Genomic DNA, 26,524 nt, shown 5'->3' on the forward strand with positions numbered 1-26,524 from the left:
GTTTGACATCCATTTGGACGGAGTGGACAGGTCTTATTCAGGCAGTGTGATTCCCTGTGCCAGTCTCTCTTGCTCGTTTTTCCAGACAGTTTGTCTCTAATAAACAATGATTGCATCAAACAGTGCTATTTGATACGCACAGTTGGAGTCCAAAGAAGTGGGGAACAAAAAGGTGCCTGAAATGTCTGATCATATAGATAATGGTTAGATGGATGTACCACCTTACTCCTATACATCAGTTCCAGAATCAAACAGTTCTCCTGTCTAAACATAGAGGGAGCTCGTGGGTCCTGAGAAACCATAGCCTGGAAATGCTCAATGAGTGAGTGAGCGTGTATAAGAGCAAGAGGCAAAGAGAGAGAGAGAGTGAGTCGAAAATCACTTCGTTGGGGAACAATAAAAACGTGACACAAACCGGCAACAAGGATATCAATTTGTGCTGCGCGTCAGGTTAAACTTGCTCCCTTTCTGCGGTCCAACTTTGTCCAAGTCGGTCGAAACCCGGTGAGTCAGTCAGCGCTCCCGAGGCGGTGTGACAAGTTGAACAGAGGGGGGAGAAAAGAGAGTCGCATCACTATTTTTAAATGTGAGATTTAGGGGGCGTGGACGGCAGAGGAGCAGCGCTGAGCATGTTGGCTCCTGGCTGCAGTTCTAGTGTGGTGATGTGCCGGCTGGAGGAGGAACCGGACTACGCGTAGACTGAGCGATCGGACGCGGAACTGTATTGTGTCTGTCAAACCTCTGGAGCCGAATATCTGACATTTTTAAGCCCATTTGGATTTATTTCTTCAATGCATTGCCGTTGGGCATTACAGAAGATTTTTTTTAAGAAGGATAATAGTCTGTGAAAACGTTTTGAAAGACGCAGCAGACGGCGTGCGTAACTGACTAAATCTCGTCAAACAGACATTTGAATGACAATAGTTTGAGGCAACTGCGCTCTCATTTGTCATATGCATCATTTTTTAAACCGACTGCGCGTGGTGAGTCAACGTGGGGGAGTAAATTTGATGATGAAATGACATTTTGAATTTGTCAAGTGAAACTGAAATGATTTTCATTTGTAAATATTGACAGGTGTAGAAGTCATTCTGAGCGTGCTAGGCTCAGCATTTTATTCACTTAAAGCTCTCTATTTATGGCGTGAAACAACGCGGACTCTACATGATAGGATGGTAATCGAACCATCGATATGGGTGATCCAAACATTGTGTATTCCAGTTTTCTTTACTTTCTAAACACTTATTGAAAGCGCACGTTTTATTACCGATCTTATAATGCGTTTGAAAGGTTGGCTGAGAGAGTAACCATCACTTGTGCGTCTTTTCCCGAGTTGTAGCCGATAAGGCATCAGCCAAAATGACAAGCAACGGACCTGTCATCGTCTACGAGTGGCTTAAGACCCTCCAGCTTGCACAGTATGTTGAGTCCTTTGTGGATAATGGGTACGACGATCTGGAGGTTTGCAAACAGATCGGAGACCCGGACCTGGATGCTATCGGCGTGTATATCCCTCACCACCGGCAGAGGATCCACGACGCGGTCAGGAGGCTGAAGGAGGACGCCCAGGAGACGGCCAGTGGACTCTACTTCACCCTGGAGCCCATGCCACCTGCGGCTGAGATTTACACCAGTCACATGGTGGACCAGTATGAGTCCAGACTGAGGGGATCCAAGTCCTGGACCGAGCCTAACAGTGAACGTGTGGGGCGTAATGGTGGGTACATGGGCGCACAGAGGAACCTGACGCTGGGCAACAGGAGGGAGCTGGTGGTTTATCCCAAGCTGAAGCTGAAGATCATGATCAGGGATAAGCTCATCAGAGATGGCATCAACCTGGCCAAGCCTCCCTACTCTAATAAGGTAAGCTAAGAACTGAGACGTGCTCAGATATGGTCTCATCACGCAGCGCGTCGCTTGGCAAAAGTCATGCATGTAAACAATGGATGAAGCCACGCTAAACAGTGCATCATGTTTGTACTCATGCAATGCAAGTAATCCCGATATATTATGATAAGCTGCTTTCAACTCGGAAGCTTTTATTTTTAAATAACCATTACATGGGAAGTTTGAAAAATACGTTGAATTCTAAAGAAATTTAGACAGAGAGAAGGCTTGGTCTTCAAAATAAAGAAACAAAACACATTTAATAAAAATAATTTAACACAAATTTTATTTAAATGCTGCTATATATATACTTTTTCAAAAACTGTCATGTGCAGGCAAAATACCTATTTGACTGTGTTAGTTTACTGGGACAAAAGTCCCATAACTGTCCCATACTTTTTGCTTTAAGATGGTATGAATTAACTTAGCTATAAAAGACAAACAAATGGTTGCAGTCACATTGAATGATGGCGATGAAGTTCCTGCAGATCAATAAGCAGAGAGCACAGAGGAGATCCTGAGGAGCTTTCAAACTCAGCTGTGATTTCCTACAGCGGGGGTCAGGTTAGATTATTAATCTAACCTGACCACACCTGTCCAGTGACTCGCCTCAGCATTCAGCGTGGGTGGATCAACAAGGCCCACGAGCATATCAGCCGGGTGTTCTTTGCTGTGATGAATGGGCGGCGGGCCGTTAATGGCAGGGGTAGTAAATGAAGAGGAGCGCCCAGCTGGGGAGCGATTCCAGGCCTGTCAGGAGGCAGACTGAGAGGGCCTCTTGTTTTCACTGGACTGATGTTAACCTTTTCTTCAGAAGTGTCTGAATCATATGCCTCACCAGCTGAGAGGGCTCAACTGAATCAAGGCCGTTACACACAGGGAGGCTTGTGAGTGGCCGGTCTATTGACCTCTGAGTGGGTAGAAGTCGTGTCCTTTGCATTTGTTTATTTGAAACATGCGGTGTTGTTTACAACTGAATAAACAATCAGATGCTGCGTCTGCACTTTTCACCGATAAGAGTAAGCTTGTTTACAAACAAGTCTTTGTTCATGCAAGTGCCTGGATTGGAAGCTTGTTTTGAATATAACGATTGTGCTCATTCGGCAGTATACCTCGATATCTGATTGACATTACTTCCTATGGAAGTCAAAGAATCTGACTTTGACTTTCAGTCCCTGAGTCACCAGACTTCAGGATCCCCTTAAGCAAATGTTCTATGTCGTGTTCATGAACTTAAACACTGGATCTGACTGATCGAGAGACTGTGTATTAGCTTCTCTCAGAAATTGAACAAGCTTGAGAATTGAAAGTTGAGAAAATGACTCTTGACAAATTGTGTTCTTTAAAAAAAACATCAAATCCTCAATTTGACTGCGTTTATGTTTACATAATCATGAGCCGTTCTAACTGCCGCAAACTCCTAGAATATGCAGCACATTTATTGATTGTGTCGTGACTATATACATCTTCACTATCCTTAACATTATAAGAAGCAAACCGTGATAACATATACACAATGTGGTACCTTCTTGCTTCCAAATTAGCTTTTCAAACTGATACCAGCTTTCTCTCCAATTTCTGCATGTTTCGTAAGCTCTGTCTGCATATTTCTGCCACTTTGGCTAACTGTGAATCCCACAGAGATTTGGGATTTGTGAGGGATTATCTGTGGAAACCAGGGCTGAAACAAAGTGTTGGTTCCAGAGGGTTAAACGATCCCTCCCTTTGAAGGCTGTATTTATTTAGAGCCAAAGCTTTGGCATTGAGGCTTCGGAGGAGGAATGAGTAGGTCAAGGTCTTTCTGTCTCTCTCTGGCTCCTGTGTGTGTGTGTGTGTGTAGGTGTGTGTGTGTGCGTGTGTGTGTGTGTGTGTGTGTGTGTGTGTGTGTGTGTGTGTGTGTGTGTGTGTGTGTGTGTGTAACCCAACAGTTTGGAATTGGCTCCAGCCCAGTGCTTTTCTACCCAGGAGGAGTGAGAGGAGGGTAAAAGATGGAGCTGTGACCAGCTGATGGAGGTTTGACTTACTCAGCCTGTGATTGGTCTGCAGATATCTCCCCTCTCTCTGCCTTTGAGACGAGATGTCAGCCCCCAGCGGGGACGGCGACCGGAGTAGCAGACTCGGGGCAATTACAGGACACACAATGTCAGTCTCTGGGGATGTTCATTGTATAGTATAACCAAGATCTCAACCACATTTAAACTGTCCTCTGTGCTCTCAATACGCCAGGACTTTTTATGGACTGTGGTCTGGGATGTATCTTTGTGTCGCCGCCTTTGTCCCCTTTGTCATTATGCAAAAATCATAGCTAATATAAACACTTACAGTGAGAAATTCTCTGTGGTGTTTGCTGGATTATTATTATGATCAAACAACTCACTGAAAGGGCTCTGCTGGGAGGAATAAATACCCATGATCCTTATCAAGGCCACAGAGACCCCTTGTTTCAGAGAGTATTATTTCTTGGGATGTAGACAAACACTGCTAAAAGCTGCACATTTCGAGATCTCTCATCGGGGGACAATATAAACTGGGAAAATGCTGCTGGGAGTGTGCCTGTTGTTGAATGGACTGCACAGAGAGTCAATATCATCTTTAATGTTTAAGCGGAAACTCTCTCGTAACTTGCTGTACCAGCAGTACAAATGTTGTTGAGAACAAATGATCAACCCTGCTGATCTCATTTAAGTATTGTCAGATTTTTGGTTAATATTTATTATGCTTTGTGTTTATTTTGGAGTGGTGCAGTAATGTGTATTCAGGGAGTGTTGTTTGAGTACTCTGTGAAGTTGAAAACCCCATTAAAGATTTGTCCACTAATATTAGAGTCAAATCATGCATTTTCACTGCTTTTATTGTGTGTTTTTTGTTAACCACAGCGGTTGCCAAATTCTGATCCAACCCTTGTAAGATTAACAGTGTATCATATACTGTGTTTTTAATTGCACATCTTCCTTTGGAAGTCATTTTGTAGTTTCCTGCAAGATATATATATATTTTTCCCAATTTGAACCAAAAAGTTGACGTTAAAATGAAAGGCTTTTGTCAAATAGAAAATTCTGCTTCTTTTTCGTTTTGCTATAACATCTCCAGGGATAATCTTGTCAGAAAGAGAGGGAAAAAAACACTTCAACTTTAGATGATTGTGCACATGGCTCCACAATGTGAAGATGTGTTCTCATCCAGAGAATAGAGCTGGAAACAGACAGTCAGTCATAATAGTGCCTCATTGTCAATGCTGTGTAGCTGGAGGAAGTGGAAGCTAAACACTGGGAGATTCTCCATTGTTTGTATGGAAGCTGATGGAGCCACATGTCCTTTCACTGCTGCTCTGTTTTGCGTTCCCAATTTCCGTCCATTGAAACCGACTGCGGAGGCAAGTGTCCAGCATTGTGCCGATGGGTGGGTGATAGAAACTGGGTGTCATGCCGAGAGAGACAGGGTTGTAAATAGACAGGCATGTTATTTTTATTGGCTGAACGAAGGTTTGGTGGGTGCTTGGGCAGGGGATCCTCAGTCTCCACCAACATTTTGGCCAGGTAGCCATTCTAGACCTTTCTCTGACTCCCACAGAACAGCTGATCAAATGTGGTAGGTGTGAATCACGAGAGGCCTGCAGCTTTACAGGCCTCAAGAATGCAAAAAATGCAGCAGACACCCAGAGGTGTTGCATCTGTTTGGGGGGGGGGGGGGGTTAGCAGAAAGAAAGAGAGCTTTTAACTGACTGTATTGTGATCCTTCTGTAAAGAGGAAGTTCACCACCTCATGCCAAACACTCACCTCACTTCCTGTTTTAGACCTTTCATCTTGATTAATACCTCAGCACTCTCGCCCGGCAGGAAATTAGGCTTTAGTATAAGATGACCTTGTTGGCCCTTGATGGTTGTTTAGGGCTCACTGGATGATGGGCAGCTGTGAAGGCTTTGTGTGAAAAATAATTTGTGCAGTTTTGGCTTTAAAGTTCTTACAGTCCAAATACTACCAGTGTTGGAATAAAACATTTCAGCTGCAAAGATGACAAATCTTTACATGGACACCAATCTCCATGTGTTCTGCTGTTTACTCCGTATTTCTTTCCATTTACCATATTTGTTTGATGTATGGAATGCTGAAGGATAAAGACCAAAACTTGACACGATAAATTAATTTGTCTTGTGCTCCAGTTATGCGCAGATTAAGCTGTTTGCAAAGTAGTATGAATGAAATATCAGTGTATCAGTGTTGTGCATACAATATGAAAGATATTGCACATGCTCCATGTGATACACTACAATGATAAAAAGTTAGCAATAACAAAATAATAGAACTCCTCAACCAAATCTTTAATGATAGGTTCTTGAGGCGATGAAGTTTCAAACACTTTTTAAAAATGCTGATGTTAACTTAGTTTCCCTCTTTTTCATCAAACCACTCTTAAACGTAGTATATGGCTTTTTCATTGCTTTTCTGATTTCCGGCACTGAGAGCTTTTCATTTGGTCTATGTTCTTGGCTCGATCCTCGTCACCTTTGTCCCAGGCTATGGACTTGGCATTTTGCCATACCGAGGGAAAAAAATCCTTTCACATCAGCCTCTGAGTTTTTCATGTATTCTGCTGAGAGGCCCTGTTTGCTTAAAGGCTGTTTAAAGGCATAATCAAGCAAGGACTCAGAAAAAGGGAAGTCATAAAGAAGTCAAGGACTGGCCACTATTGTCCTGAGAGGACAGAGAAAGTCAATTAGCAAAGTGAGCTGCTATTTGCATTGTAGAGCAGCGGAGTGACATGGAGCACTAAAGGGGATAGATTCCCATCAGATGGAGAAAGTCCCATAAACACATTCTTAGGACCCTTATTGTAAACAGACTGTGTTTAAGGGCCTTTTTAAGCCATCTTAGCATAAACTATGAGTATTTAGCACTTCATTGAGCAGCAACTGACGGCCATCACAATGACCTTTGACAGGACTGCTTTTGACTTTTCTTAAAAGTAAAACACGAAGCTTTGATGTGATCTCGACCAAGGAAATAAAAGGTTCTGGTTGTCAAAGGGAAGCAAATGTTAAATTGACCTTTCATTTATGATCTCAAGTGAGTGGATCACTTTCCCATCTGCAGGGAAATAGTGTGTGAAATAAATCATGAGAAAATGTGCACATCTTTGCTCAGTTTGCAAAAAAAAGAAAAAAAAGAAAAGAAACTTCAGATAAAGCCCAGTTAAGTAGGTCTTTACGAGCTACTTCTGCAAAGACACATTCACTGGATGGATTTCCCCTTTTAGTAATGTTTTGGAGGAGTTTCTGTACAGCACGTCTGTCGTGCAGAGAAGACATGACCACTTCTCTCCTGGGAGCGTGTGCAAATGTGGGAAAGCAGCATTTCTTCTGTATTTGCAGCTGGCCCTCTTGTTTTAGCAGGAAAGGTTGAGAGGGGCTCCCTCCTACTGTGCAGTTTCTCACATGAGCAACAGACTTCTTGGCTACTTTTTCTTTACAGACATGAACTTGGTTTTTTAAAAAGGTGACGTTTCGCAGAGCTCAAATTTACCATTCAGCCTAACTTCACTGAGCCTCATCTCTATTTGCTTCCACGAGATTTAAAGCCAAGATAATGTCAACATTTAGAAGTTTAGTTGATGTTGAATATTTGAATTAATGCTTGTGGTAATTTAACCTTCACTCCCTTTTAGCATTTGGAGATATATTTAAATAACATATGGGAGATACTGTATATGTATGTCACTTGAAGTTATGCAGTCATGGTAACTGCTTTAAATAAAGCAGCACAGGCAGTCAGCACTGCCATTTCATTTTCCACAGTGTGTTGGGGAACAGGTCCTGATGACACATATGCATGACAGATACATTATCAGAGCTATTCTGGTCCAAGGTTTCTTCCAGTTCCAGACAGCCTGTCTACATGATCATATAGTAAAGACATAGGGAATGACTGTAGGCTGCAGGATCAATACTTGTAAGATATACTTTGTATTCTGATTTTACTCATCAGACAGACATGTTCACTCACTTTCTGTCATCTTGTAAATTCAACATTTTTACTCGGTTAAATGTCACTGAACTGTTGTCGTGCAAGATTGCCATCATTGCTTCAATGAAAACAATTTGTTATTCGAGATTTTCTCAAGTCGGGTGAAACAACAACCATAAACATTTGTTTTTGTTTCTGTATTTTTTGGAGGGCAATGTTTATTTCAACCCAGAGTCTGCTCGAATCTTGTCAGTTGAATATATGAACGATTGTCTTTTCTTGTTGAGCCGATGTTGGCTGAGAAATGTTGGAGAGACAGCATTGTGCAAGATTTGCTTTACAGACTTTCACAATGTTTCTACTGTGAGCTGAATAATCACAGAGGTCAAATGGTCTAGAAAACAAACCACCCTGTTGATTTTAGAAACTCACCAAGATAGGTCCATGCTGCGAGTGGAGCTATTTCTAACTGTAGTGCATTAGCTGACTAAAATCCTCCATCTGGAGTAATAAACACACAAAAAAAATGTGACTTGACTTAAATATGAGGAAAAAACCAGGGTGGCAATACTTTCATGAATGGGACATGGACTCACTTTGAAAAAAGAGAATCTCGTTTTTTGAGGAACTGAACTGAAAAACGGGGAACAAATTGTTCATTGTTTTTGTCACTTCATTCAGTTTTGTCAGATTAATCCAGAGTTGAGTACAGCTCTGCTTTAAAATCTAGTTTTATGTTTCAGTGCACAGAGAGCGGAATCCCACAGTGTGCAAAAAGAACAGAGAGGCTATAGATGTTCAGTTGCTGCAGTAGCCATGTTTGTTTTTTTACACATTTCTTCACCAGCTCTAACTCTGCTCTGCAAACACAAATCACACCAACATCAGCTCGCTTTTATCCAAACGGAGCACAGGATAACCTTAAGAAAAAAAATCCTGTTAACAGCTTCCTCTTTTATAGCTCCAGCACATGTACACAATAAGGACCCCGTAGTCCTCTTTGAACAGTGTAGTTGCAGTAATATGAAGATATCAAGCCACCCCAGCAGCATGGAGAGTGACAAGAGAGCAGGCTCAAGCATCTGTCTGTGTCATGATCCAGATTGCAAACACACTCTGCAAATCAACACATCCGCGCATGTTTCCCCTTCTCTCTACGTCTCTGTCTTGCACACACTCATTACTACACTCACAGTGATTACTCTGGAGGGGATCATTACATTTTCTCGTAACAAAAGTAACAGAACTTGCTGTAAAGATGGAAACACACAGCTACATAAAGGGTGAGATTGTTTTTTTTCTCCGTCTCCCCTTTACAATGGTGATCTTCGACCTGCAGCCCACAAAGGCTAACTACCTCTGACTCCCATCCATTTACAAGCTGAGAGGTCTCACAAATAAGGCCTAAAAGTTACAGTGGAGATGAAGTGGGAGATATTTAAGCATCAAATCATAAGTTTCTACGGTTCTACAGGCTGAGATTTGGGCACAGTGCTGTAACTCTTGCTTCAGCCTTCGACACAGTTATTTGTTCAAACTACAGTTCATTATATATGAATGAGCAGAATTAATCTATATAGGTCATGCCATAATTTATCAGCCACGTGTTGATGACTGAAGACAGTTTTCACTCCGTTTCTTGTCTTGTTTGTTTATTCAGCTATAGCGCAGAAGGCAGCATTTAATTGCTTGTTTTGTCTCACCATTGGCTCAAACCTGAGAGCTATTCAATGTAGATGGAGGTACGACTGACCAAAAAGAACATTTTAGAGGACTAAAGCAGCAAATGCTTTGAACGTGTTGGATGAATGGCACTGTGCTCAAACTAGATGAAATAATTTGCTTCCACATTTACAAGTAGATGCTGCTAAAAATGAACCATATTTTTTCTTGCAAGGCAAAGGGCTCAGATATTAATATACTGGATATGTATCAGAATGGGGACGCTTGACACAGGTTGCGAGGCTACCTCTAACTTTGCCTGTGCCATCTTTTCAGATGCCCTTGCATATGACAGAGCCCTGCATGTAGCTACAGTTTGGCTCATGTCAGCCCATATTATCCTGGACTGTGTTTAAGGGCTATAATGCAGGGGTGTAGAGAGATGAGTGAGGCATGATAGCAGTGAGTATGAGTGTTAGAGAGACAGACAGGGCGAGTGTGTATAATTACCTTGTCTGAAGCTGCTGCCAGCTTGGTGTATGGAACGCAGCACAACCAACCAACTCAAACCCACCCCACCACTCCTATCCCTACAGTAATTGGTCCATTTCCAAGGCATGAGGGCAGGGTTGCGCTGAAAGCTTTGATCACTGAGACCACACCAGCGTTGATGTGTCCCTACCTGAGTGCTTTTGTAGTGGCTGTGCCTGGCAGGGGATTGAGCTGTATTAAACCTGCTGAGTGTCTGTCTGTCTGTCTGTTGCTCTGGCCTCCCTGCGGCCTCACATACCTGAATCTAAACCCTTGTTACCTGGCACTTAGTACATTCCTCAAACACGCCTACGCAAACACACTCACACATGTATCTCACATTATTAAAGCAGCAGCAGCAGCAGCAGCGGCATTTTCAAGCTAATCTTTTGTCTTGTGTGGTTTGCCGCTTGTTATATTAGAAGCACTTACAAAACATTTAATGACTTTTGCGCATTCTTACAAATTTCTGATGAGTGCGAGTAAGTATTTACTGTGTGTGCCACTTCCACTTGAACTAAAAGTTCAGCAGTCAGTGAGTCTATGGAAATTGCAACCAATTTGATAATCAATTAACTTTTTGTTATCATTATTCAAGTAAGAATGTCAAACATACAGATTCCATCTTTTAAAATTACAATTAATGAAGAGTATTGGAGTTTGGATTGCTGAGTGAATTTAATCACTTCTTTGAAGACAATCTTGGGAACTTGCAAACTAAAAGCTGAGACTCTTGACTGAAAGATTTATCAAGAAAGAAATCTGCAATTTAATTCATAATCAAAGCGGTCTTTAGTTGCGGCTCCTTCCTGGGGAATGACGTTTCAGCTTACGTTGGTAAAAGCTGAAATTCTCAACATGGGACATTGCTGCTCATGTGGTGACATGAACCTTTCTTTGCAAATAATCATGCAAAAGAAATGGTTTTAATTCAAAGAAATTCAAATTCTATGTCAACGGATTATAATCTGTAATTAGTTAATTATACCATGCATTTAAAACAAATCTATCTCCATTTCAAGTAATTTGTATATGCAAAATGTCACAAAGAGTCCTTTCCCAATTCCTTGGAAAAGATTCAACCCATACCCCTTCTAGCACCATTATGAAGGGCCACTACCCAAAGCAGCACTCTAATACTAGGACTCGGGCCAAGTGGGTGGAAGTGGGATTCTGCCAAAGTCTCATGAAGGTGTACTAATTGGGGAAGTGTTTTGAGCATGTTCTGGTGACATGTACTTAGTTTCTAGAGGCCTATATCCTCATGTTAACATACTCTCTCTTTAATACAACTTCAGAGCACGTATATACCGACAGAGTACAGAACAGAAATGTAGGGTTTGTATTCTCACTGCTTACCTGTATTTCTCTGAGAGGTAGTTAAGCTGAGCTGCAGCCAGCCAGTCACACTGTTCATTAGTGGATCAATCTAGACATTCTCAGTATGGAAGGCTGAAGTTCATCTCACTAATTGCTGCTTTTTGACCTCTCTACCTGTCGGAGTTAATTGTTCTATTCATTAAATGTTAATCGCTTACCACACAGCTTCATGCGGTGATGAATGGGGGACACTACTGTGACTGCTGAGGCTGTCCCAAAACCTTGATCCCACATCATTAAAGCTTCAGTGGAGGTTGAAGTCATGTGGCTTCTCCAGAGAAATGTCTGGTCCAGTTAGCTTTTGTTCGGGTTATCTTTCACATTATTCAATTCACACATTTTAAGCTTGCCTCAAGTACACAACTCTTCAGACACTGAATTATACAGTGTAAACTGAGAATTTGTGTGAAACAGCATACTGGGTTTTATCCACCTCAGTACAAGACATTTGAAGTGAACATATACTGTACCAGACAAACAAAAAAAAAAGCAATGGAAGTTATTTTCTCCTGCAGTCTAGTCCCTCAGCATGTTTCCCTCTGGGTAGATCTACATTTTTATGGTTACTTTTGTATTTTGGGATACTCTTGTTGCCATTTAAGGTCACCTTTTGTTAACGTCTGGGATGTGCTCTATTGGTGCCGCTTCATCTGCTTTGGGTGAACCGCAAAACCACTATTTTCATGTCAGCAGATCTTTGAACCAGTACTGTGCCAAACCAAATTCTTTTTACTGTCATAGCCTTCAAGAGTTCTCTCTTAAGGGAAAGTCTCGGACAAATCGTGAAGTGCATAGTATCTTCTCCGATCCTACGTTTATTTTATTTTTTTTACATGATAGCTTTGGCCTTCGGAGCCTGGCGCCATCGTCCAAGGATCTCAGATCATTCCAACTTCGGTTCAGTCTTGAGATTCATGTTACACAGTTGTCTTGGCTTGAGTTAAATGTGTGAACAAAGTCATCAGAAAGCTTGCCTTAATTAAATTTGCTCTCATTGGTAAACACAGCCCTCTGAAGGCTTGTCCTTAATTCAGCGGGCCTGGTGATATTTTTTTCCCTGAAAGGCGCTGGTTTATGTAACCAGTGAAGTGACAGCTTCCTAAAACCAAGCTTTGTTTAAAGAGGATTAGGCTAAAGCCATATTTATTTCCACATGGGGAGCTTGGAAAAATGTTATGATTGAAGCTTGTTCTGAGAATTTGCATATTGTGGTTTATTCAAAAAATAATTCTGGCCTATAAATGCAGAATGTTTCTCAGAACAGTTTTGCAGAATATGACTTAGCACTTATTCTGATACCTGAGACCCTGGAGGAATATTCCAGGGTCGTTTGCACAGTAGACTGGCCCTAATATGCAGCTGCCATGGCCATTGGTTGCAAAGGAAGTGTGGTTGCAAAGGAAGTGTGGTTAATCTGTTAAATCACCTCTATGCTATAGATCCACACAGTAAAGAGATGATATCAAGCCCAAAAGCCAAACAATAAACTGGCCGACTGACAGCTTGCCGTCCGGACCTCAGCGGAGGGGTCATGCTTCAGGAATTTCTTCTACTCCACTCAACAATAACACTGAGTTTCACTTCATTTTCACTTACTTACTGACAGGGAAGACAAACTGGAAAAAAAATAGAAGGACTGGCAGGACTCAGAAGGGAGAAGCAAAGGGACAAAGATAGATGGTTGGCCTGATGAGCAGACAAACAGGAAGTCTTACTAACGGAAACAGATGAAAGAGATGAGAGTCCAGAGCTGGACGACGATCATTAGTAACAAGGGATTTTGAAGAAAGCTCCCCAATCTCATCCCCAGACCCATGATATATTTTGCAGCCTTCAGTGGAAGGCTTATTACCCTTATTATGTGTGCTCCAAAGCAGTTAAAAAGTTGAATAATTAATCCAGGAAGCATTAGATCATGGATCGGTTCATAAAGCATGAAAGGATGATTGCTGTGGTTTGACGAGATAGTGACTGAGTAAAGTGCTTCTCTGTGGGGAGAGTCAACTGCATTGTGCAATCTGAACGTCTTCCATACATTTTAATCCTTGAAGACGAAACACCTGATTTTAAAACCTATTTTCTTGCAGTGACATGAATCAGGGTTCAGGTTCATTTTTGCAGAGACAACTTTGTAAATGTGTGCCTTGGAGAGTAGCATGGGAACGTTTGGCATTGAGCTTTTCTCAGGCGGACTGTATTGTGATATGAGCCTTTGTCCTGGTCATTGTCCATTTTTTTCCCTCCTCAAATGAGAAACCCCTGTCATTTCAGAACAATGGGCTGCAGGACCGAGCTTCTTTTCCCAGCAGCTCCTGCAGCTCTGGTCCACTCCATTTATAGAGCAGTTGAATGCAAGTTCTTTATGTGCTCCAACCCTCCAGCCAAAGCAAGTATAGTGCCACCCTAACCCTCAAGTTACCCAAACTTGAAAACCAAATTTGTGTTGGTGAAATGGATCACAGCTGATCATTGATTCCATCCAACCCCCCTGTATCATCCTGGTGTAAAACCACTGCTGCTTAATTATAAAAACAGTTTGTTACATGTAAGTTTTGATATGCCATATGGTGACTTACTGTCAAACAGTACTTTGACTTTTACTGCTGTATCTCACTGTTTATCATGCAGGTGTCAGCTGGGGGCTGTGTGTGACGACAATCAGAAACTTGATCAGTCAGTAAAGTTGCAGCCTGATATAATCTCTATAAATCGAGCAAAAAAAAGACTCAGTCCAAAAACTGATGCTGTCGTCTCCAAATGCAGCCTCCTCATTTTATGTCACTCACTCAACACACGCTACAGGTGCAGCCTGTGCACTGACACACACGCACATGGGGTCAGGAGTTGAGGGGCTGTACCTCCCTGGGGACAAGGGTTGCAAACCGGACAACAGTTTAAGTCATGGCTAACTGAGGAGTAGAAACGTTTTATTTTGAATATGTTTTTCTTTGGCTAATGCAACGATACGATTTAAACTGTGAGTGTCGTGATCCGTTGCACCACTACAAATTCCTAAAACATCACTAGAAGCGCCTGCTTTAAACCTCTCATCGTCATGTGAAACAATTCTGGTTTCTGTCAGAGAGCTAGATTATCTTGCTAATACTTCCCTGAAGATGACACAAAAAGGTCTTTTCCAGCTCGAGTTGCAGCCCTTCTCTGGCGTCTTGGGGAAGTATACGACAATACAGCAGTGGAAGTTGAGGGCAGCGATTATGTGCAAAGGCAGTCTTCATTATCATGCAGGAATCCCACAGCCGGGGCTTCTACCAATTGTTATGTAAAGCGGCCATTCATATTTTACAATCTGCCTGAAATGGAGGATGGGGTTGAGGCTTTGTGTAGAGATGATATAGAGACGAGGAGAGGAAGATATGTCTGTAAATATGTTGTTAGTCTTGTCTTTTCTATTCCAATCCACCTGCACACACTCAGAAACATCGCTCCATTTCTCCGCTGTTTGTTTCTGTAGAACAAAGCGGTCTCGCCTCTCCCCTTTGTTAGTTTCATATAGGGCAGACGCACTGTTGTATTCCTTAAACATGTTTTTCTAGAAATCAAAGCCTCTCCCTGTTTCTGCCATTATTACTCTCCAAAAATCACAACAGCGCTCGAGTGTTCTTATTGTTGATTAGGACGGGGGCTTCTCCTGTATTCCTAATCAGGAAATTGATGATGAACGCTCTTCACTTGAGGAGATGCCTTTGTAATGAAATGCCAGTAGGTCTTTAGGGAATCAAATGTGGCTGTTTATTTCAGTCCCACCAGTGAAGTTGTTTACACGCGATTGAGAAAGTGTCCCATTCTGCCTCGCTCTCAGCTGTGGTTGTTCTGAAGTGGCATCTTGCGAGATCCTAAAAGCATGTTCCATCAACAGTAGATATGTTTTTCTATGAGCTGCTCGGAAATGTGGCTAGAGTAGCTCATGCTAAGAACAGTAACGCCAACAAATGAAACAAAAAATCCTACTGGGTATTTCAGTTGTAAAAATCTGAAATATAATACATAACATCTTCCCGGACAGAAAGTAAACATACCCTTCTTGTTAGAGCAAGTGCCTTTAAATCTTGAACAGTAAAGGGTTCAATTGAGATCAGTGTTAAAACAAACATAGGCCAAAATGAGCCCTCACTATGTTTGAAAATGTTTTTACTCATTCTCAGACTGTGCGCCTCTCCTTGGAGGAAGCGACACGTTTTTTTTTGCTCGAGCTGCTTTGTTACAGCTGTCTCATCAATGGCGTGTAATGCCTGCTGTGAAACAGGCCTTAACAAGGGATGCACATCACTGCGACTGCTGCGTGTGGAAGCAGACATGCATCTTAGTACCAGTTTGTATCCTACTGGGGCCACATGGGGTCTCTGAATACATCTTATGTAACCAACTTAGTATCAACAAGACTGTCAGAAAGGCAAGTGTCTTTTAAAATGCGTTTTCTCTCTTGAGGTTTGTTCGGGTGTTGCAGACAGAATTAGAATATGTGGAGAGTCTCCAATTCCATATTTTCCTTTACCATATCATTGTGACACCTTGACTTGAGTTGTGACCAATACCAGGCACTTCTTCATTAACAGTAGTGCAAATACAAATGTATATAATAATTTTGTTGGAAGATCAATAAATGTTGTCATTTTACTAAGTTTGACTCATCAATAGTTATTGATTGCTCTAAATTGCAGTTGATTATTACTCTTACGCAAACTAGTTCAATTGGATGTTCAAGTATTCGTTAGATGCATTACTGGCACACATTGAGGCCAGTACTAATCCTGGTAACTTCTTAGAGTGACTGATAAAATGAGATGTACATCTGTTGTCTCGTTGGTCCTCCTTAAAAAAGTTAAACATGTATTTCTGTAAAGGAAAATAATTGTATAATCAGTAGGTGGACATTACTCTGCAGACGTTTGCTTTCCTCTCCGTCCCCTGTAGTGTTGACTTACCGATCATGTTCAGCATCTCAGCCTCTCGTCACTGTAGTCCAGAAGCTGATAGAAGTACATGTGGATTCTAGCCCAGGACACTTTCTATCAAGTCAGCTCTCTTGCCCTCCAGGAGACAAAAACCAGCCCTTGTATGTAAAAGGTGTGACAGTGCTTTTTACATTAAGGCCTTTGGTCACTTTGACATCCCAGAATCCTCACTCCTCCAGTACTTGTCAGACTTCTACCTTGCATGTCTGCTACTTTACCACTTTGACAGCTCAACCTCATCCCTCAGTGTAAACAAGTTGAAAAATGTTGATGCTTTAAACCTCTTTATAACAGGACATCCAAAGTGACAACTTCTCTTTTGGGTGTTCTATTCTTATTGAAAGGCAGCATGAAGCCCGGGCATTCACGCTGACAGTCCTCCCAGCCCAGAATGAGCCCCCCCCCCAAAAAAAAAAAAAAAAAAAAATGAACCCCATTCACTACCACCTCATTATGGGATGTCAAGTCTGGCATCCGTCCTCTTTTCAAAGCCATGGAAACATGTTTTTTTTCCAACTGTCATAGGTTTCCAAGGCAACATGTAGGAACTGTGCTGAGAGTTTTGGGTGATCCTAGGACAATAAGCCTCGTGACAGGCACCGCTGACATGCCTGCTGCTATAATCATAATGACTGGGATCAGGTTTACTAACCGGTTGGGGTTTTTGAGGTGCTATTTATTGACAGGCAGTAGGTGGCTTAGGCTTGTTGCTATAAATCCTCCAACTGGTCTCCAGCTTGGTTGTCACACCTCAGGATTGGAAAGCTACAGAATGGAAGCCAAAGTTGCAGAAGTAGGTCACCATGCCATGAAAGAGTGAGTGCCTCAACAACATCCTTGCTAAATACCCAGCTCTTGGAGGAATGTGTTACTATAGATGAAAACCCAACGGTCATACAATCCTGAAGGTTTGGACTCGAGCATGTCCTGTAGGAATATCCTGACTCAGCCAATCCCAGCATGCCCACAGGCTCTCAGCTGCTAATGCGCTCCTAACTGCGTGTCACGTATCCCTCCACTGAAGGTCAGAGGTCGAGTGGAATCATTCATCAGGTCTCTACAGAGGCGGAAAAGGCCATGACTTAAATAAAAAAAAGCACAGGGGGCCTGGAGCATGCCAAGCGCTCTATTTCCACACATGCAGGAAGTTATCATTAATATGCTGTTTATTCAGCGAGAGAGAGAGAGAGAGAGAGAGAGAGAGAGAGAGAGGGGGAATGTTTTTCTTACTCTTGCCTTTTCTGTTAAGGGCAGCTCGGAGATCGTTGTAAAGTTGTGATTCGTTTTTTTTTTGTGCAATAAAGAGCTGGCCACTCACTTCTCTTTTACACACATACAATGTCTGGCATCTTTTAAGATGATTGAACTTCCTTAGATAATTCCACTGAGGTCAATGAAACGTTTTACTAATCTGTTCCTTTCTTTTTCTTTTCGCTGCTGTTTCCATGATGGGAACTCTTTCACATAAAGGTAAGAGACTTTCGGTATTCCTCTTTCTCCACTTCATGTTCAAGTCGTGGCTTTTGCACCAGCAAAATTCGACTTATCCTTCTCACATGGCCTCAGTGTGGTGGACGAGTGCCAGGTCGTAGTCAGATATGACCCCTCCTCGTTTTTTTAATCTTTGTAAATAAGAATAACGCCCACAGACATATCATGAGTTTGGCTTACGCTGCCGAAGTGATTGTTCAAATTACTTCATAAGATTACACAGAAGAAAACAACACTGTAAATCTTCGTTTATGCAGCATTGTCTCATCTCCAGAGACGTTTCTTTGTGAGGCGTCATTTGCATCAATTACACAAGTCTGATTTTCTGTGTATTTGCTCTGAAAGAGTTGAAGCTTCATCATGATTTCAGTTCAGCAAAGGCAGAACAAAGAAAACTAGCCTTTTCTTTTATTAATCTCTATTTCCTGGCAAAGCAACTCCATCTATTGTTTGTGTATGTGTCTGTGTCTGTGTGCGTGTGTCTGCTCCCCTCTTTCTCTCAGTGGAGGGAAACTCGCTGACAGAGGCTCTTTGTTAATAGGGGGGCCGCAAGAGATGAGGCTAGGTCAAACAGGCAGATTAGTGCTCATTGGAATCCTATAGGAAAGGTCACGTACATAGTGCTGCTTAAATCCACCCGTGACCTCATTCATGAACTCATTCATGACCCTCACACTCTGCTCTCCTGTTTGGTAAACAAACCTTGGGACATGCTTTTCATGCTCATCTGCTATAAGAGTCTGGTCTTGTGTGTAATGCGGCCATTTTAAGCTGACCTGAAGAACTTCTGTGACGGAGTTTCACTCCACTGTGATATTTGTTTGAAGGAGCTCTGGCTGACCCGAGCACCTTTTTGTGTATGAGTGCGCAGTTTGTGTTGGGTTCTGTGGAGCGCTGTTGAAACTGACAACTGAGGCTTGTCTGTTTATTTCTCCTCAGTGGGGTTAAGAGTTTCGGAACGAATGTACTCAATCCACTTTCACACATAAACTCCTGGCATTGTCTTGACAATTTCAGGACATTCATGCAGGCTCTGAGATTTTTTTAGAAACTTGCCTTTCCACGTGCGCCTCACAGTGGGAGGTAACCTGTGTCAGTTGTGCTTTCACAACTCGGGGAGCGAGACGCTGACCTGCTGGGTTCACACATCAGCTCTCCCCAACTTCTCGCAGACTCTTTAAAATCGGCTTCATGCACCCCTCTGGGACAATGTTTGGATATTTTCCAGTTTGTACATGTCTGAAAGTCTCCTTGCTTATTCCTCACTTCCGATGGGCAGATCCTGCTCTGTGACAAACGAAAGTACTTAAACATATTTGCAGGATTACTCACTCACTTTTGGACTCTTTGTCTTTTCCTGTCTTAACATGCATGAAATCATAACAATTGTTGCAGAAGCCCAAGACCAAGCCCCTTAGCTGTAGCAGAAATGAGTACATGAGCCACATGTGTATTATACTTTAAATGTATTTCCCACCCTTGCACTACACATACTGTAAGTTATCTCTGTACAGACTTATCCTCCTTAAATTGCCCCTCAAAATCTTTGTAAATGAAAAACAGGCTCACAGGAAAGCAGTCTTTGTCAGATTTAGCAGAAATCTAATACGCTGCAGGCTTTACAGCGTCCCATCAGGAGCATAAGAGGAAAGGATAAACTGAAACCAATGATTCAAGTACCCCAGCTTCGCCATGGCAACTATTGTCATTGAAGTGGTTGCAGATGTGTCTGTCACATGACACTTTGGCAGAATTCTTTGTGTGTTGCCAAATATTGGCCTTCAAGTGTGCTTTTATTGTCTCTTGTGTTGATGAACATTATTTTGTGCTTCTCCCACAAAAGTGGGACCAGACTAGATCCTTGATATTAAAACTGTCGAGGGATTCTGTCTGCACCTTTTGTCAGGGAAAATAAAGCTCAAGACCAAGCGGCTTTCTCATGGTCGGAAGGCACTCTAAAATAGAGAGAAAGCAGAAGCAAGCTCACGTTTTATCTTTTCCTGTGGCACAACTGCTTTCTTCTCTCCAAGTTTAACAGCGTTTGCCTTCGAAAATCAGAATCAACTGTGTGTACATGTAAACCAACATCACCTAGACTGAAAAAAAAAAAAAGCAATAAAGAGTGAAAAGCTTAGTTTTTCTTTAAGATTTGTGTCACAATAGCTGGTTTAACCTCAAGTAGTAGTGTTATTTCACTAGTTCTCAGCACTGTCTTCTACTAGCTACTGTACTTAGCCTTCTGATTCCAAACAACATCCATCATCTGATTGGACCTGCAGGAGTCTCCCTCACAGCTGCAGGTCAACACGACATGGTGCGTCATATCCCTCGCACACTGTGACAAGCTTTCTCTCTTTCATATCGGTGCCAGTGGAATTTTTCACAGCAGTGATGCCTCTCTTGTGTCTGCTCTGATTCTGCTCGCTAGCGCTGTGAAGAATTGGAAACGTGGTAACACTGTCTGCATGTAATTCCCGGCTTGGCGAACAGCAGGGAGCTGTGTTGCTTGTGCAATTGCTGCTACAGTTCTCGTTGTGTGGTATTTAATGAAGTATTGATTTACTTAAGTTTGCATTTAGATGCCTTAATGCTAATGCATGCATGGGGCACATGTGCACTGTATACATGCAAGAGACAGAGATCTAGAAAGCCAAGTAGATCTCAGGCTCCTGTGTCTGTGTCATACACATAGTTAAAAGACAATTTGTCTTGGGTATGAGCTTACATGTTGTTTGTGAATGTAACCTATTTACTATGTATGAACAATTCAGATTGAACATTGAGCAGAAAACAAAACAACCGAAGAGAATTCCTTACAGTCTACATCAAGAATTGAAATGATCTGATAGTGAGAACATCTTTTTTTAACAAAAACAGTAAACTTTTACTCTCTGCATGCCTGCCTCGGTTTATCAAGGCTGCCTGTTCTTTCCCTAATAATTTCAAATAAATCTGTCGTAAGCACAACTTCAGAGAATCTGAGGATCGTACGTCACATTTTAGGCCACATGCAATAGTTATTTGTGGTTATTCATGAGCTTTCTTCCAAATGCCAAAATGGTTGTCTAGTCGGTGTAGTCTAATAACGTCAGTAGGTCGTAATTATTCTTTTAAGTATTTAATCAGCCATTCAGATGGTTTTATTATTGGACGTTAAGGAATAAAAGCTGAGAAAGTTCCTCTGTGAGATTAAGGCAGCTCCAGCTAACCCTAAAACGGAACACCAAAGGGGGGTTTTAATCACTGCTAATTGAAAGCCCTGCTGAGACTTAATGAGTCACATTGTGACAACAGAGCTGTGCAAATGCTCCACAGAAGCCCCAACTCTGCGTCTGCTTCCTGTCTGCTGCCCCTCTCCCTTCCTCTTTGCAAAAAAAAACGTTGTTCATAATCCTAAATTCAGATGACAGCATCTCTACATCCATATAAACACTGAGGGACATGATGCAGAACAGGGTGCTTCAGGGGCCAATTTTACTGGATCTACTTGTATTTAAACATTAGTAGGTTGGCAGAATAATAAAATAAATACATTAAAATCGAAATTCAATTTTATTTCATTTCAGTTTATTGCCTCCGGTGAAGGTGAATCACTACATTTACATAATATGCTAAATGTGGGCACTTAAGCTTTTTTTTTCTTTCTATTAAGGCATATCATTTTCTCCTCTTAGCTTTACAGACACTTAATTCTTTCACATTTTAATTAAAGACCATTTTTACGGAAGACTCTGCTAAAACAGCAAAGTTATTATCCATGAATTGTTAGTGAAAGACAAAGCTCATGGCCATTCATTTGTAGTTCTTGAACAGGATCCTCAACACTGTTGCTGCGCTCATTAGGAGCTAATGATATCCGCTGCACTGAAATGCCATTATCATTATCTGTTATGAATGGCCAGATGTTCGTCCAAGAACTCTTTGAACTGTAGACAAAAATGAAATAATAAAAATATGTCTGTCTGTGAACATCTTGCACTCTGGTCATGCAAAACAATACGGAAAAATGAGTTACAACAATAAATGGAATGGACATTTGAGAATGATCTGTGATGTAATTAAAAAAAAAAATTCTCCAGCCCTTTTTTAATCATTTTAATTTGACCATCACTAAATCTCTTTTAGTTTGCGTGACTTGTTCACAGTTCAAAAGGTGAACATGGCGGTCACGAGCCTCGGTATTAAAGAGGTTAATATACACCCCCCCTGTACACACACACACACACACACACACACCACCACCCCCAGGTCACTCAAAGGCCATGGCATGTTAAAATTGCTATCCAGAACTAATGATTGCGTATTGAGTGAGATCTATCAAATCAAGGACGGACTGCTGGTTTGTAGGTCATGTGAATGTGTGATGCTACAGTAAACCGGTGCAAGAGAGAAGTCGCCCTGTTCTCCTGCCTCTGTAATGTATGTATAGTGTTAGACCCTGCTGATTGGACTTAACTTAAAAGGTCTGATTTATGTACTGATCAGTAGAAGTGTCGGGTTTCCCGTGTAGTCCAGATGATCATAGGTTAAACAACCATCTGCCAGCTTTGCCACGTCTCATTACCACAAAGGGAACAGAGTTGGGTTAATAGAGATGAGCCCAGTCAAGTAAATTAGCCCAGAGCTTTCTTGGTTTGGTTATCGGGCTCCTCTGTGTTTACACAGATGTGTCATTAACTTGGCAGTGTTGAGTAGTTAGGGCATAAGAGGCGCTGCTCCATTGTGAGGCTTGTTAGTCCGATGTAGTAAATAGCACTCATTGTGAGGCGAGGAGCAATGAGAGAGAACATGATGATTCATTTATTCTGGACTGCTGAGAAGGATTCAGACCAGAGTTGATGTTACGCCCGCCCTGCCAGATGAGTTGGCAAGGGTTAAATAACCACCACTGTGGTCTCCCCAAACCTAAGTGAGTCACACAGAGTTTTTAAGAGGATCATTATTGTAAATAGTGTAATTATGGATAACAACAGCTTCAATGTCGACGAAGAGTCTTTTATGGGGAACTGGAACCTAAAATCTGTCAGTAAAGTAACAAAGTTGCTTTTATTCTGTCAGAGTACTAAAACCTTGAGTGGGTTATACACTACATGATTAAACAGGCTGGTTTATGGCCTGATTCTTCCTTTCTGTACAAATCTTCTGATTCCTGTCCTAATTTTCTTGATGGGTCTAAAGATTCTCTTGCCTGAATTTTGTGTTGTTTGACGTATGCTAAGATTAATCCAAATCATGAAGGTCCCAAACCCATTAATAATTGAAATATTACATATGTTTAATGGAAACAATCCGATATCCTGTTGTATTGGGGGAACCTGATGACAGCCTCTGTGGATGAAATTAGACAGTAGCCACTTCAGGAGCGAGCCGACTGAAGAAAAAAGGACCTGGACTAAGTTATACCTCGTGATGTGGCAAGTACAGCCCCATGTTTCTCTACACCTTCAGTGAAAATGAGTCTGATAATTACATTCACAAATTCTACCTGCTTGTCGTCCGCCATGTTTACTCTAAAGTGGAGTTTGACCATTTTGTGAGATTACCAGTTTTGAGAGAAGTGACTGATATCCGTTGCTGCTCTTTCGTTATAAACGTTGCACTCCACACATTATTGGAATAAAAATATTACATTGGAAATCATTTGTGGGGTCTCTCACATTTTCAGTTTTAGTGTGGACCAGGTTTAGTTCCGCAGTGGTTCTGCAAGCAAACACGTAAACAATTAGCTTGAGACTTAAAAAAAAAATAAAAAAAATAATATATATATATATATATATATATATATATATATATATATATATATATATATATATATATATATATATACAGAAAGTACAACTCAAGTATAAAAATATTTTAGAAGTGAACTTTTGAACCATCACACAAGGATTTGCATAACTTATGAAATAGATTCTCTATGTTCTTGCTCAGCCGTGAGCCACTATTAAATTTTCGGTCACGGTTTGGAGTTCAAAAAGACTTCTAAATTTCATGTGGAAAATTTCCATTTTGTCTTTTCCTTATCATTCTGAACTGTCTGACTCTGTGTTGAGGTCAAAAGAAGAAATTTTGGCTGATCAGAAACCTCTCTGCTAGTCTAGACACATCCTTGGGCCATGGCACACTTGTTATTAGAAGTGTGTGTGGTGGAAATGACACACAAAGCATCTGGTTCGAGGAACTCCGTGGGATTTTGACATGACACACATTTTCCAGTTTTCTTCTGTGTTTAAATGTTCTAAATATGTTTAACATTGTTGCGTTCTGTGAACTGGCTTTTAAGTGTCACCACTAGTTTAAAAAACTAGTGTGCAAAAGCTGTCCAACTACTTAAAAATAGATTTATTTTAAAGGTCCACTGGTTTATGAGCCCATTTTTATCTTAAGGTTTAAGACTTTAGTCTCGAGGCTGAAACACCAATTATTCTGTTCGTTACAGTCCCTCCCATTCGATGTTATCAGAGTAGCACATGGTTTCTGTTTAAGCTAGCGAAGTACACATCTGAAATTCATCTCTCCCTTTCCTTATGTCCGGTTTGTATATCTGAAGGGGGATTTCAATGTGCTCGATCTTCAACTTAGCCTCTACCACAGCAGAAAGCAGGAAAATGGATTGGGAGGCTGCAACAGGGAGAATGTGCTCAGCTGCTACCTGCTGTATTGCACAGAGCCATAATTAGTCTATTACAGCAAGGCGGTAGCGATGGGCTATATGATCTAGTGCTATTAAAGCACTTAAAGTCTGCATGTCTTGCGATCATTTCGCCCTGCTGAACAGTTACAGACTGCATGGACTCAAAAACCTCACAAAGCAAAGCGGTAGAGACACAAATGACACATTTTCATGTTTTACACATGCTTCTTTTCAGTCTCAGTCATGATAACGATTTTTATGGTGCTGTTCTTGTTCAAACCACACGGCAGCTCTTACAGATGGTGTTCCCTTTCTTTTACCTCGCTTACTATCATAAAACTGTTATCATTATAAAGTGAACACAGTAAACTCAGAAAGGATTTTCAGCCTAGTTCTCTGTGCCTCGTTTTCGCTTTGTGTAGTATACTGTATTTTCTGATTTTTCAGTGAGGGAAAATTCAGAGGGAATTAAGTTTCTAAAAATTTCAGGTCTACTGTTGGCTAATCAACATTTTTTTGACTGTTATTTAGGATTTTTTTTATTATTACGTTTGGATCTATTTCAATAAGTACTTCCCTTTAAAATTTAGTTTTTGCAACAAACAACTTTAATCTGGGTGGAGTTGTTTTACTCGCAAACAAGAATCAGTGCAGTGGACCTTCTCTACCTCTCTCTCTCTCTCTGTTTCTCTCTCTTTCTCTCTCTCTCTCTGTCTCTCTCTCTCTCTCTCTCTCTCTCTCTCTCTTTATCTCTATCTCTATCTCTCTCTCTCTCTCTCTCTCTCTCTCTCTCTGCAGATGTGATTCTGCTCTCTTGGTTTTGCTGTGTACTATCTCCAGTCATCAAGATCCTTGCACGCGCTCTTGCTTTCTCCCCCATTCTCTCTATCTCATGCATGCAATAATTTTATGAATAAATGACAATGAATTAAATAAGAAAACAGGCTGGAAATATTCTTGGACGCCCACAAATATAGTTGGATGTTCGGCTCAGGTATCTCTATGTGTAGGAAACATAGTTCAACCTTCAAACATGGCCGTCTCTTCAGATATTCACCATTGATTGTCTTCAGTTGATTAACCAGGGATAACATAAAAAACATATTTGCAGTCATTTGAACAGTAGCCTACTTCCTAACTGATCACCAACACCAGAGGAAACGGATGATGTAGGAATAGTGACAATATCAATGTCAATGCAGATTGAGCACATTTATCAGACAGATGACAGCGTTGCCATGCAGTTACTTACAGTGAGATGTTCTTTAGCTTGATTTAAGCAACAGTGGGCACATTGGAAAGCTGAAGTTCATCATGTTCAGTCATGAAAAGTGATTTTATGTGACATTGCAAGTAGAATATTGCAGGACATGCAGTCAGTTGGCCTTACGGTGTATTTGAATAATTTGAGAGCTTATAACTGTCAGTCATACTTTGTATGCTAACTGACCAGCTTTGATGCTAATTACTTACGAGGAATTTATGTTAACTTAATTGCATGAGGTGATTCCTGCTCCAGCTGTATTTCAGTACAGATAGCTCCCACACAGATTGTTTGGTTAATCTAATCATGAGCAAAATAAGACCTGGTTTCACTGCAGCGGCATGCAGGAAGGGAGGCAAAGGCAAAACACAAGCGAGCATGCGAGGAATCACTAAGCAGTCTGGATAATTATTTCTAAATCAATATTGTGACAAGCAAAGCTCTGGAGTGCCAAATCCTAGCTCTTCAGATTTGGGAAGACTCATCCCAGTGGAATCTACGGAGCTCAAATGTTGCTGCCTTGATTGATTCCCACAAGATACCTTTCACACGATGGCCATCTGAAATGCTAACATGGTGATCCCAATCGATGGGGGGGTTCTTCCACAGTGTATATGTGGGGCTTTCTGCAGACTTGGCTGTGTCTGTGTGTGCGCTGAAGGTTGGCTAATGTTGTAGCTTAAATTTAAATCCTGCTTTCTGTTTAATTAAATAGCTGCTTCAGTTAAAATGATGATGTTA

The 26,524-nt window shown here is 41.4% G+C and overlaps 1 protein-coding gene across 8 annotated transcripts in view; it reads left to right on the forward strand.

Annotated features, from left to right (window-relative positions):
- Positions 1-310: 310 nt before the first annotated feature.
- The window catches only part of sash1a (SAM and SH3 domain containing 1a), a 158,364-nt gene continuing 132,150 nt past the window's right edge, over positions 311-26,524 (forward strand). For 4 of the 8 annotated variants that reach the window (XR_013779964.1, XM_079354013.1, XM_079354020.1 and 1 more), the window contains exon 1: positions 311-1,863. Coding sequence is in view for 7 of the 8 variants with exons in the window: in XM_079354013.1 (XP_079210139.1) it covers positions 1,360-1,863 (504 nt within the window). In the remaining variant the exon portion in view is untranslated. Of the gene's footprint in view, positions 1,864-17,864; positions 18,965-26,524 lie in introns of those variants that run through there. The other 4 variants (XM_079354021.1, XM_079354015.1, XM_079354012.1 and 1 more) reach the window with 4 other exon arrangements.

The sequence above is a fragment of the Symphodus melops genome (genome assembly GCF_947650265.1).
Source record: "Symphodus melops genome assembly, chromosome: 1".
In the NCBI taxonomy this organism is placed as follows: Eukaryota; Metazoa; Chordata; class Actinopteri; order Labriformes; family Labridae; genus Symphodus; species Symphodus melops.